We start from the raw sequence: 14,136 nt of genomic DNA, 5'->3' as shown, positions 1-14,136 counted from the left end.
AATTTCGTATTGATCGGATAATTACCTGATTTTTGGTAGATTTTTAAAAAGACGGTCCGTCAAAAAGTACTGACCTGCCCCCCCAGTTTTGACGGTGCCTATAATAAACACTCAAGGAATTATATTTGAGAAACGGTAGATTTAAGTCATCATCTTATACAGTATTTAACTTATGGTGTTTGAGTTTTCCAAAGAGATCAGACAAAGACGTTTCGCAATTCTAAAGCTGTATCAAAGCAAAGAGTACGAATTATCTATAAAAATGAACACCCATAATCAGGTGGCCCTTATTTTGGAGACGTTTGAATATTGCATGCATCTTATTGGATTTACCATTCATTTAATGGTGATAATAGCAACACGTGCAAACCAAAAATCATATCATATCGTGGGAAATCAATTCCAATGTTAATTTATTCGTTACAGATTTAAAAAATGCAATCATGTTTTAATGACAGAGTTCGCCATTCGTTATGAGTTATTGTCTTTGTATTAGTGATGGAATGATTCCAATATTTTTCCCCCGATTCCGTACTAAATTCTTGATTTCGACACAATTACAGATTCTGATTCTTTATAAATCTCTAAATATTTAACTATAAGATTGTTTATTTTTTCTCTGATTACTGTAAACACATACATGTTAAAGGTGCAAATATTTTCCTAAATGTAGTTGTAGGGAACAGTCCATCGATTTTAGCTTCATTGGTCGTTTAAAAATCAATAAATATTTATTATTTTATCATTATTGCCAGCAATGGAAGATTTTGCTTTAAACAAAATCAAATAAAAAAAAAAAAATAATTAAAAGAATCGTTTTGGCATTGGAAAATTGGTACAAATTTTTCCGATTCTGATTCCGATTAATTGTCTCAACACTACTTTGTATTTAAGAATAAAAATACGATATGCATCATATTATGCTTGAGAATAGCCTTGATTAAAATCCATCCTGAGGAAGAGCACCAGTTTTACTCTGGAGTCTTCCCACTACATACAAACAATGCCAATTTAGGGAAGGTGTTGTTAAGGATTGAGCAAACCTTGTTGGTTGCTGATTATTATTGCTTTTTTTCAAGTAATTTACTTTACATCGCTCATGACTCTATAAATTTTTATCCCTGGCAATACATGTATTTTGTATATTAACATAAAATATTTTTTAGCAAGTATTGATAGGAGCGAGGTGAATTTTAGATTTACCAAAGAAGTTTCGGTAATTCTAGCATAAAACCAGAAATCGTCTTCATTGTTCTTTTGTGTCACTTTTGTGATAATTGCTGGTTTTCAGTTAAATTATATTCGCAACCGGAAATACCTGCAACGAAACAGAAGAGGAGTTAATTGAATGATCAAAAGAAAAGTAAATCTATACAAATAAAATTAGGTGCGTCTGTCTGTCTAGCTCAGAAACAGGCAAACAAAGGTTTAACTGTTACACTGGTCTGCTTTTCAGTGGACTACAATATGGTCGTCTTCAAGTCCAATGTAAACAAGTTCTTATTGAACAGACCTCATAGATAATCTAATCATACCAAATTTCCATAACAAACAATTACTACACTACTGTCCCAATGACTACAATATACACATTAACTTTTATCCTCGATCGAGTGGCCTCCGGGCATTGATATGTGATGAGCCTTTTGTTTTTTTTTAAAAAAAAAAAAAAAAAAAAAAAAAAAAAAAAAGCTATTTAAAGTTGACCTCAGTTGACCCTAAGGGTCATGAAAGTTTAATTAGAATGAAGTCAAGCAATTTGTTATGAAAATTACCCTCCAATGTGATATAATTATTATTTGTCGTTTGTTCGTTTTTCACTAAAATTTCATAATTCCATTTTAAGATTTATTACTCAGCTGCTGGATAAATTTGACAAAATAATTTGATCATGATGTATCTCTCTCTCTCTTTTGATGTATATTTTTTTATCATCATATTGTTACACTATGGTCATATGGAACGTTCACTTGTTGCTTTATGAGGGAAGAGAGACAAAAGAAATTTTTATTACACATGGAAGCATGATCCCAAAGAATTTTATCCACGTGACCTGACACAATCCTGAACAATTCTGTCAGTTCAAAGTTCGAACCTGAACACCTCCGTTGATTTGACATGGCGTGATCCTGAACACCTCCAACGATTCAACACGACATGATTTCAAACAACTCTGTAAATTTGAATCTGAGCACCTCCGATGATTCGACGCAACACAGTCCCGAACAAAATGACTCAACACAACATATTACTAGAGCAACCGTGCCAGTTACTCTCTGAATGACTCTGGTATCAGCTTTTTATAGCCCTTGAATGAACTCATTTTTGCCATAGGTAGGACCGACTAAGACATTGGTATAGAATTCTTGAGCATTTCCGCGCATGCTTATCACACATCCTCCCAAATAAACCATTGCAGAAGCACGGATGTCTTAAATTGCAGGAAGATTGACCAGCCAAGGAAAACATGGAAGCAAGTGATTGGAAAAGTTATTGCAAAGTGGAATTTTCAAACAGCTGACACTAAACCATGAGAGCAGAAGATTGACCTTGTAAATATGATTGATTTGTTTTTTTTTGTTATTCACATAAAAAGAAAACCAACGTATTTTGGGCTATTTCTTTTTTTTTTTTAAAATTACATTTTCACCCCAAACAAGGCACATTGCCACTTTGGTGTAGGGGGGGGGCTACTATCAGAGACATGAGCTACTGGGATACTATGTAGGGAGTTGGGCAGCAAGATGTCGGTTCACGTTACACTTGAACTTCTGCATGTCAGTAAAGATGGGGAAGCAGGGACCCAGAAGGGAATTCCAAAGTCTAACGGTTCTGTGGAAGAAACTACTGGAATAGAAAGCTCTCTTACATCTAGGGATCTCTACTGTGAAGGGGTGGGATTTAGCTGCTTGTCGGGTTTGTTGGGGGTATTTACCTTGTGGGAGTACAAGTGCTTGCAGTTCGTCAGAGCATTCACCATTAAAATACTTGTAGAACAGGCAGAGAGATGCAACATTTCGTCGGTGGGACAGAGGCTGAAGCTTAGATGACAGTTCAGGACCTATCAGGTTGGAGACTCTTTTGGAGCTTGTCCAGAAGCGAGAGACGTAGCAGATGCACCAGCCCAAGTATGACAACAATACTCCATACATGGGCGAATGGTGGCCTTATAGAGGTATAGAATACTTTCGGGCTTTAGTAGCTTTCTAGCACGGTAGAGAGCCTACCTTCCTCGCAGTGGTCCTGGCAATGCTCTCAATGTAATTGTTCCAACTCATGTTTCTGTGAACGTTAGGCCGAGGATTTTAAAAGAAGTACTTTCAGTTAATGAATCTTTGACCATTGTTATTGGTGGTAGAGAAGGTTTCTTGTAATTAATGAAGGAAACAAGTTTAGTCTTGGCAGCATTGAATGTGACCATCCATTTTTGTCCCCATTCCACTACAGATTGGCGGTCATCCTCTAGTGTTTCTGCCATTTCCCTAGATATGTATTCATTTGTTTTCCTGTTGTGCCTGTTATAGAGCGTGGTGTCATCAGCATAGATACCCATCTGAAAGGCAATTTTATTGGGGGAGGTCATTTAGGAATATTAGGAATAATAAAGGTGCAAGGATAGACCCCTGAGCCACTCCTGCATATATATTGTTTAGATGTACGACTGTCGAGGACAATCTGAATTTTTCTCTTATCTAAGAAGGATTTAATTATGTTGAGTATTTGTCCAGTGATACCGTATGATCTGATTTTCCTGAGAAGACCTTCATGCCATACCCTGTCAAAAGCCTTAGATATATCTAGAGCTACAGCTCTACCCTCCCCTGCTTTATCCAGTGAATGGTATATATGTTCAGAGATGACAGTTAGGATATCTGCTGTGGAACGGGCTTGTCTAAATTCATATTGTTGGTCGGTCAGAAGTTTAGCATCGGTAAGATGATGAACTAGAGATTGATTAATTATGGATTCAAATATTTTGGCGAAAAGTGGGAGGAGGCTAACGAGGCGATAAGTTAATGGGTCAGTTCTTTTGCCAAAATTATTAAAAAAAGCAATTTTCCAGTTGTTTGGAAAGCAAGATTCATTAAGGCATTTGTTGTAAAGTTTAGAGAGAACTGGAGCTACTTCGGCTGAGCACTTTTTAATAACACAGCTGGGATGAGATCAGACCCACATGCTTTTGAAGTGTCAAGGTTTTTTATGATAGCATGCATCTGAGAAAATTTTCAGATTGTCTAGTGTGGCGTCTGTCCGCAAAGTAAAATCAGGGAGGGGGTGGTTAGCAGGGTCCAGTGTGGAGTTGGAGGCAAACCGACTGGCGAGCATGTTAGCCTTCTTGGTTGCTGTGCAAACAACATCGTGATTGTTAGTTAGTGGGGGAATTATTGATTGCCCATTATTTACTACACTATGTAGATTTTCCAGAAATCACAGGTTCCTAATTTCTGTGCTTCGATGTGTTTTTTGGTGGTTTCAGTAAATTCTCTCTTAGCTGTCGCTATCTCTTTTTTACAGTTACTTCTAGCTTCTATATACTTCTGTCTGTTAAGCTGGACTTATATCGGTTAAATCTGCGGTATGCATGCAGCCTTTGCGCAATAGCAGTTGCACAAGTAGAAGTAAACCACTGTAGAGAATGGGGCTTGCCATAAAACTTCCATGTGGGAACATGTGCTTCAAATGCCATTTTGAACTATTCAGTAGTCTCATTTGCGCACTGTTCAGCAGGAAGAGAAAAGATATTTCCCCATGGGGCATCTCTGATGAGATCCCTGATGGCTTCCCAGTGAACCTTTTTATAGTATCTCGTTGTTTTGAGCAATGGCTCTTCAGTTTTGACTCTAGAGTTTAGGGTGATTTCAACCATTATCACTGCATGATCAGCATTCCCAAGTGGGCTGTGGGCATTCGTTATACAATCATTGGGAACTGTGGTCAGAAATAGATCTAGAAGTGATGCGTGTTGTTCTTGTTGGTCTGGGAAATGGGTTGGAAATCTAACCAGCTGTGATAGGGAGTGAGATATAGAGAAGCTATGTGTTGTGTTACCAGCTGCGTCTGTGTGAGTAGTGAATCCAAGCCAGTTGTGGTGGACATTGAAGTCACCAAATACATGTACTTGTGCACCAGTGTCGAGGGAGAGTGCTGTGTCTATGCTGTCAGAGACTGTTTATTAGGGTGCAGTCCTGGGTCAAGGGAGAGCAGTAGAGAAAATTAAAGTAACTAATGTTATGTTGCATGTTAAGTCTAAAGCACATAAAGGCTTGATCGCCCGATTCTAGTTTAGTTTCTCTAGTCAAGGGGAGAGTATTATGAATATAGACTCCAAGTCCGTGCATATGTCTGTCAAAGTCCTTACGGCAGAGTGGGAGATATCCAGGCATGTTAAAGTGGTTAGAGGGGATGGAGGAGTTAGTTTCACTTAGTGCTAAGATATCCGGGGTGTTTGTTAGGAGAAATGCTTTAACATCATCTAAATTAGTTCTAAGCCCATGGACATTCGTAAATGCAAGCCTCAAGGGAGGAGACAATTTGATTTTCTTTGAACCTAAGCCTGGTTTAAGTGTAATTTTTTATTGTACTGCCATTTTTTTTTTCTAAGAAGTTTCAGTTTAGGTAGGAGGGGGGGGTGATGAACAAGTGATTGTGCAGAATATCAGACATGCAGCACAAGTAGACCATCAGATGACCTTTCATCAACTAGGATTGTGGCCTCAGGAAAGCCCACCGGGGATGAGTGCAGGGTCCCTGTCCATGCGCAACATGGCACTACAAACATCCTGATATTATACAACTGTTGATGGAGCAGCCGCTCTAAGTGCTACAAAAGAGTTAGGGCTCATGTACTACCAGTCAGAAACAGCAGCCAGGAACTGTCAATCCGGTACCCTCAACCTATCAGACGAATGTCAACCCAATCTAATTACACAGACATATGTGGCACTCAAGCATTCGCAAGTGCCCAGTTTAGAGGGATGGGATGTGTCGGGAGTGGAGAAAACGGCGTTCATTGCTCTAGTCAGGAAACAAGATCTACCACTGAGCGTTTCTGTTGAATCCTTGTGATAGTACATCTGCGCCTGGCTTAATATTTTTCCAAGGAAAAAATCCCTGGAAAAGTTTGAAGAAAGAAATTTATTCTTCAACTATATTAGATGTTTTTCTTGTCATTTGTGTGTGTGTTTGGGGGGGGGGGTCGATTGCAATGTGTTTTATTTATCTTATTGTTGCAATAAAATGTAAAGCAAATTGGATCCTGCTAGATTACCTCAAATACACTTTTATAAATGGTCTGAAGAGATATGTCCAGTTTTGAAAAAGATCAACGATCGACTACTTGAAAAGAAAACGCGTTTATAGGTTGGATCAAAGAGGAACTGAGGCATCTCGATCAGAAGACCAGGAGTAGAAATTTATCTACGACTGAGACAATTTTTTATTTTTGTACCTTTTCTCCACGTTAAAAAACGACCCTGGTGTCTAACTCTGTCCCGTGGGGAGGCATTGTAAATAGGTACTATTTCATTCGATAAAATAGTATCTATATGTTATTTCCGGATGAATATTAATTCGATGTTAAATAACCCAAGAAAGGGTTGATATGCCGTAAAAAAAAAAAAAAAGAAGAAGCAAAGTAAAAGAAATAAACTTGGTAACGGATCCTCCGATTTATTTCAAGCGCTGAGAAGTCAGATAAACTCAATTGGAAACTGCTAATGATTTATGCATCTTAATTCTGCATTGAATACCACAAAAAAGGGTAAGAAGTGTTGGCGTGTTCCAACTACGAATTTTTTTTGTAAAAGTATAATTGTTAAAAGAGTTCTTAAGAACCGCCAGAGGGACTGAGTTGGCAGCCCAGTTGAACTATATATTTCCTTTTCTATTTTTCTTTGATAAAATTTTATACCAGTTTACCTTGGTCTCTTTTTTTATTAATTTCTTTTAGAACAGTAACGGAAATTTTATCGTTACGTTCAACGAATTTTATCCCGTTGCACGAGACTAAGATTTCTAAACGAAATTTAATTAAAAAAGACCAAGGTAAACTGGTATAAAATTTCAAAGAAAAATAGAAAAGGAAAGAATGATAGAAAAGGAAATATATAGTTCAACTGGGCTGCCAAATCAGTCCATCTGGCGGTTCTTAACTCTTAACAATTATACTTTTACAAAGAAATTCGGCGTAGTTGGAACACTTCTTACCCTTTTTTGTGGTATTCAATGCAGAATTGAGATGCATAAATCATTAGCAGTTTCCAATTGAGTTTATCTGACTTCTCATCACTAGAAATAAATCGGAGGATTCGTTACCAAGTTTATTTCTTTTACTTTGCTTTTTTTTTCACAGCATATCAACCCTTTCTTGGGTTATTTAACATCGAATTAATATTCATCCGGAAATAACGTATAGATACTATTTTATCGAATGAAATAGTAATTCCGACTGCTGTCACAGGAAATTGAAAACAGACTGTTTTGCTTGTTTCTCGAATTTATAATTTTATCTGATTTCGATTTCGTTCAGGCTTTGTTTGTTAAGTTTAATAATCTCGATGGTTAATATTACTTTCTTGCATTTGTGCCAGTTGACACGGTTAAGATTCGGATTAAAAATTGTTATAAAAATAAATACAATTTAGGCGCGCAGTATGATTATGATTATGTTGGCGCGTGAAAAATAAAAAATAACTCCCACACAAATTCCGGCGTGGCCTTATATATTAAATCGACTCAAAACGAGCGGACGTAGTACAGAGCACCCCACGTGATGTTTCCGTCCAATGGGATTTCTCCAAGGACATTTTTCTAAACTTTTCTTCTTAAGCTCGCTGGGAGCCGGTCCAAATAGTATTTAAGCACACACAAACATCAAATCCCTCTCTCAACTGCATTTTCATTCGGACGTTCCACGCGTGTTACTATCACTCTTCCATTCACCACTCCGCGCGCTTCATACAATTTCACAGGCGAACATTACCTATTGCCTCTCTTACCATGTTTTAACATATGAACAGTTCAACAAAAAAAAAGACATTCTCCTTTTTTTTATACGAACACTTAAAAAGGACTTCTGAACTCATTATAAAGAGAATTATATTTTATTTGTTAATGGTTGGTTTCTGTGAATAAACCTCCGTTTGTTTTGCATGTAAGTCTTCTTTTTATTTTTATTTATTTGTGGAGGAAGTTAGTTCCTAAAAAGGCCTGACGACCCCCACACATTTCAAATGTCGCAACACCGCTCTGGTGTAATTCAGTTCGACGCAACACTGCTCTGGTGCTTTTTTTTTCTTCTCCTTCCAGCTTCTGCTGGTTTCACTCTTTTTAAAATGGCGCACTTAGTGTTTTATCCAATCGAATCCCGCGTGACACAGCAAAAAGTAGTAGCACCAGATACACCGAGAAAGGGGAGAAAGAGAGAAGAAAATACACCAATCAGAGGGAGGAAAGGAAGGGGATGGAGAGAGTAGAAAGACACTAATGGTAGGAAAGAAAGGGGAGGTAAATAGAGAAAAAGGAAAATAAAATTTCTACACTCTCCTAATTAAAGAAAAAGAGAGAAAAAAGAAAACTCCAAACAATGTAATTAATACCAAACGAAATCAGGATATGTCTTTATTAACAGATCTTCGTGCTCGAACAGGTTTCGAGCGAGATTCGCTATGGATCTCATCTTCACCTACATTATCGGTAGAATTAAGAGATGGTACTTGGTACGAATGTGAAATAGTGAGCTCCAAGGGGTCCATCTCCTTAACCTGTACAGAACGAACAACCCAATCGCTCCCATAGTTGAGCTTTACTACCCTTCCTAAGGACCAATAAGGTCTAGGTTTAGTAAAATCTTTTATTAATACATCATCTATCCTGATCTTATTTTCAAAATTGCACTGATACAAGTCTTGTGACAATTCCCTTAAACTTAATAAGTACTCTTCGTACCATAATAATTTAAACTTTACCAACAAGGAATCTCTACCCTTCAAACTTTCTACTAGATCATTGCGATGAGGAGAACTCGCAGCAAAGGGTTCTTCATCGAGATTCAAAAACACTATTTCCATAGAAGGGATGAACGAACGCACTAGGGGTGATCACTTCCAAACTGGAATCGTCAGAGCAACGATAGGTTAATGGTCTTTCGTTTATGGATTTCTCTAAGTCAGATAGTACCGTCAATAGTTGGAAATAATCTAACTTATTACGTCCTATGACCTTAAACAAACAATTTTTAACTGTCTTAATCAACCTTTCCCATACCGCTCCAAACCAAGCTGAATATATCGGAATAGTAAGGTGTTTTATACTACAAGTATCGTTACTTCCCTTAAACTCATTATACACAACCACCTTCTTAATCAAGTCGCAACCGGCGACGAAGGACGAGGCGTTATCTGAGTAAATGTGTGAGGGTACACCAAACTGATTAAAAAATCTTAAGAAAGTCAACACTACTGAATGGGTAGACATATCAGGTAATAATTCCAGATGGATTGCTCTGATATTAAAACAAGTGAAGATTAAGATATACATTTTCTTAACTTCACTATTGTCTACAACCTACAAATGACCAGTAAAATCTATCCCCGTGTATAGAAAAGGTCTAACAAGATTTACCCTATGTTTAGGTAAATTAGTTACCTTCGGATATCTAAAAGACCTTTTACACAAGGCACAACTAGCCAGGACAGTTTTAATTGCCTGTCTAGCTTTGGGCATCCCAAACCCAGCAGTACGCAATTTACTAAGAGTTGCAGCAATACTGAAGTGTTTACAGTTAATATGGCAATCCATAATTATCAAATCCGTAATATGACAAGATTTTGGTAACAAAATGGGGGGTTTCACATCAATAGAAAAGTAGTCATCACTATCGATTCGACCACGACACCGTATTAAACCCTTTTCATCTAAAAACAAATTGAATTTCGATACCAACTGAGGTATCTCTTCCACTTTGGTTTGTTGTAAGAAATTTCTCTCCTTACCAAAGAATTGACTGGGCTAAACTAATCAAGTATAACTTAGACTTGACAAAAGCATCATCATGATGGTCTCTCCTTAACTTGGCAATGAACCGAAAAACTACCGTCAATATTCTTATTAATTTATTAAGAGAAGAGAACTTGTCCTAATTTATGATAGGAGTATTTGTTAGTTCCTCTCCACTACTCGAGTGGGCAGTGATTAATTCTTGGCATTTTTCACTGAGACACTAAATTATAATTAGGCCAAACCAAAACACTTGCATGTAACCAAGGTGGGCCTTTAAACCAGAAATACCTTTAATAAATTTAGTCACAGAAATACCCCTAGTGATTATTAGATCGACAAAAACAACCATATTTAATTTTAGGCGCATTAACGTGAAAATTTTCCAAGGTAAAGGGCTTCCTATTTTTCAAGGGAAGATTAATTTTAGGAAAAGATTTTCTTCCATAACTCACTACCTTACAATTCCTAGAGTCGTTCCTGCAAAACTCCAAGGTTCTAAGGATATCGGTGCTGTTGTCCAAAATTTGTACAAGAGAGGGATAATTATTATCCAATTCATGAATCAATTCTGATTTAAATGATATAGTGAGCTCGGAATAGAGTTAAAAAGTGACTCTTGATCTGGATTTGGATCGTGTCAGCAGTTTGAACATATATTTCTACATTGATTATTCTGCAAAGATTAAATGTATACAAATGTAGATTATAATTAAATATCTATTATATACACTCTCTCTCTCTCTCTCTCTCTCTCTCTCTCTCTCTCTCTCTCTCTCTGTATACATATATTCTTTTAGTGGGGTACAAAACTTTATTATAGCTATTAAAAAGGGAAGACTGAGTTTTTTGTATCCATGGTAAAAAGAAGGATGGAAGGAAAACATTCGATGGAGGTTGAGAAAAAAAAAAGTTAAATAAATAAGTGGGTAGAGTCGGCCGACCAGGTTTCGCCCTCACTTTTCAAAGCCAAATCGATTTTTTTTTTTGTATAGAGAAATAAATTTAAATGGGGGGGGGGAAGGACTAAAATAAAATAAAATTATTGGAAAGAAGAAAAATAGCAATAGATTTATTTTAGTCGTTCTCCATATAGGAGGATGGAGAGTACTACGACTCTGCACTGATTTTTTTGCTCTTCTTCAAGTGTTTGTTTTTCCAGACTCTGTTGTACAGTCTGCCAAAATCGCTGTTTGCTTTGGCCAGTCTGTTGTTGATTTCCCTGTCGAGCATGGCATCTGATATGATGGTACACTTCAGGTAGGTAAACTGGTGAACGGTCTTCAGCTTAATCTCACCAATGGTGATGAAGTGGGGGCGGTACATTACCCGAGGAGCGGGCTGGTGGAGGACTTGTCTTTTTCAAGCTGACCTCGAGTCCGAAAAGCTGAGCAGCCTCTGCAAAGCAGGATGTATGGCGCTGCAAGGCTCTTTTAATGTAGGCAATGAGGGCAGCGTCGTTGGCAAAAAGGAGGTCACGGATCAGTTGTTTGAGAGTCTTTGTGTGGGTTTGCAACCTTCTGAGGTTGAACAGACTGCCGTCGAGGCGATAGTGAATGTACACACACACACACACACACACACACACACACACACACACACACACACACACACACACACACACACACATATATATATATATATATGGTTTACTTACTCTAAAAATTCTGGTTTTTGTTTCATCAGCGTCGAAAATTCTTCAAAGCAAATTCCAGTTTCCATATCCATATCAGCTTCTTCCATCACCTGCAACGAAAACAAAATATTCTTATTCTTAAAACCCACACAATTTTGCATTATAATCTCATTCTTTGCATGTTTTTTTTTTTTTTCATTTGAAATAAATTTGCGTTTCACAGTTAATTTTAAACTTATCCCGAGGAGTTTTGAATATAATTTTTTAAGTACAAATAATATTTTGCTAAGAGACAAAAATACGACTGCAAATACTCCCGGCAAACGCTGACTTGGAAATGTTTAACGCTGCCAAGACAAAGCTCGTTTCCTTTAATAATTACATGAAACCTTACCAACCACCAATAGCTATGGCTAAAAATACATTACCTGAAAGTACTTCGTTCAAACTCCTTGGCTTAACGTTCACAGGAAAAATATGAGTTGGAATAAATACATTGAGATCATTGCCAAGGCTGCTGCGAAGAAGGTGGGGTCTCTCTAACGTGCTAGAAAGTTACTTATGTCTGAAAATATCCTGTACCTCTACAAAGCTACCATTCGCCCATGTATGGAGGACAGCTGTCACATTTGGGCTGGTGCATCTGCTACTAGTCTCTCCCTCCTGGGGAGGATCCCCCAAAAAGTCGCCAACCTGATAGGTCCCAAACTGTCATCTAAGCTTCTTAGTGACACACAATATGGTTTCCCTTTTGCTAGATCTACAGCAGATGTGCTTACAGTTATATCTCATAGGATTAGCGAATCTCTCGACAGAGGTAACCTTTCTAGGGCAATTGCTCTTGACATATCAAAGGCCTTTGATAGGGTATGGCATAAAGGTTTACTTCACAAGATCTCCAGCTATGGTATAGCTGAAAATGTCTTCTCAATTATTAAATCATTTCTCTCTGATAAGTTCAGTAGTTGATGGGCAAAAATCAGAAGCTCACAGTATTAATGCTGGAGTCCCTTAGGGGTCCATCCTGGGTCCAACTCTCTCCCTGATCTACATTAATGATCTTCCAAATCACATCCTTACATCATTCGTAGACATTTTTGCTGATGACACTACCATCTATGGTAGCACATCTAAGACAGTAAACGACCAAGTTCTCTCTGATTCTCTCTCCTCTGATCTTGATCATCTTGTACAATGGGGAAAGGAGTGGCTGGTTACTTTTAATGCATCTAAAACCAAGCTTCTATCTTTACATCATCAACGTTCTGATCCCCATCTGGCATCAATTAAAATGAATGGCTCTCGTCTTGGGGAGTCCTCAAGTTTTGACAAGCTTCTGGGCTTGACCTTTACTCCTGACCTTAAATGGAATATGTACATCAAATCTGTTGCCAAGGCCGCTGGAAAAATGATCGGATCCTTCTATCGATCCAGTAGATATCTCACTGCTGATGCAATTCTCTATCTATATAAGAGCCAGATACGTCCAAGGATGGAATACTGTTGCCACATCTGGGCAGGAGCTGCTAGAAAGGACCTGTTCTGCCTTGATAGGGTTCAAAATAGACTTCGTGGCCTCGTAGGAGATGTCTTTTTCTCTTTGCTGCAACCTCTATCTCACAGAAGAGATGTTGCGAGTTTGCCTCTGCTTTATCGTTATTTTCATGGAAAGTGTTCGACTGAGCTTCAATCTATGGTCCCCCCTCGCCAAACTTTCACAAGAAACACTCGTCTAGCTGAAAACACTATCAATAATTCCCCCCACTCTTTATCTGTGCCTAAACCTAAATGTAGATTCCATGAACAAAGCTTCTTTCTTAGAACTGCACGTCTGTGGAATTCTCTTCCGTTTTCCTGATTTCCAGCTGTCTATTATATGGTTGTCTTCAAGTCCAACATAAACAAGTTTCTGATGAGCCGTTCCACTTAAGTTAACAAATTTACCGAACTTCCATTACTATCGATTACTATATTGCCTTTTTGACTACTGTTCACTCTTTAACCCTTATCCTTGAGTGGCCTATCGGCCTTGATAAGTGGTGACGCCTATGTAAAAAAAAAAGCTTCAGCCCCTGTCCAATCGACAAAATGTTGCATCCCTCTGCCTGTTTTACAAGTATTTTAATGGTGGATGCTCTGACGAACTACAAGCACTTGTACCCCCTCAATGTAAACACACCCGATAAACCCGACAGGCAGCCAAGTTCCACCCCTACACAATAGAGATATAGGAACGCCTTCTACTCTAATAGCTTCTTCCACAGAACTGCTAGACTTTCGAATTCTCTTCCGGTTTCCTGCTTCCTCAACTGTACTGACATGCAGAAGTTCAAGTGTAATGTGAACAGACATCTTGCTGCCCAGTTCCCTACATAGTACCCCTGTAGCTTAGGTCCCTTTTAGTGATTACCTGGTTTGAGGATATTTGTACAACTAAACGGCAAATCAGCTCCAAAAAATCCGGTATTATTTTACTTTAAGGCCCGTTTCACGTTCATATATAA

The 14,136-nt window shown here is 38.0% G+C and overlaps 1 protein-coding gene across 2 annotated transcripts in view; it reads right to left on the bottom strand.

Moving 5' to 3' along the window:
• Positions 1–384: 384 nt before the first annotated feature.
• LOC145296682 (calcium and integrin-binding family member 2-like) overlaps positions 385–14,136 on the bottom strand; it is a 115,376-nt gene continuing 101,624 nt past the window's right edge. For both annotated transcript variants that reach the window (XM_080142633.1, XM_080142635.1), the window contains 2 exons: positions 11,654–11,742; positions 385–1,318 (listed from right to left, as the gene is read on the bottom strand). In XM_080142633.1, coding sequence (XP_079998759.1) covers positions 1,297–1,318; positions 11,654–11,742 — 111 coding nt within the window. In that variant the 3' untranslated portion in view covers positions 385–1,296. The remainder of the gene's footprint in view (positions 1,319–11,653; positions 11,743–14,136) is intronic.

Source organism: Euprymna scolopes, chromosome 17, assembly GCF_053919585.1.
Source record: "Euprymna scolopes isolate OS-2025 chromosome 17, ASM5391958v1, whole genome shotgun sequence".
Lineage (NCBI taxonomy): Eukaryota > Metazoa > Mollusca > Cephalopoda > Sepiida > Sepiolidae > Euprymna > Euprymna scolopes.
This window is presented reverse-complemented; position numbering and strand designations above follow the sequence as displayed.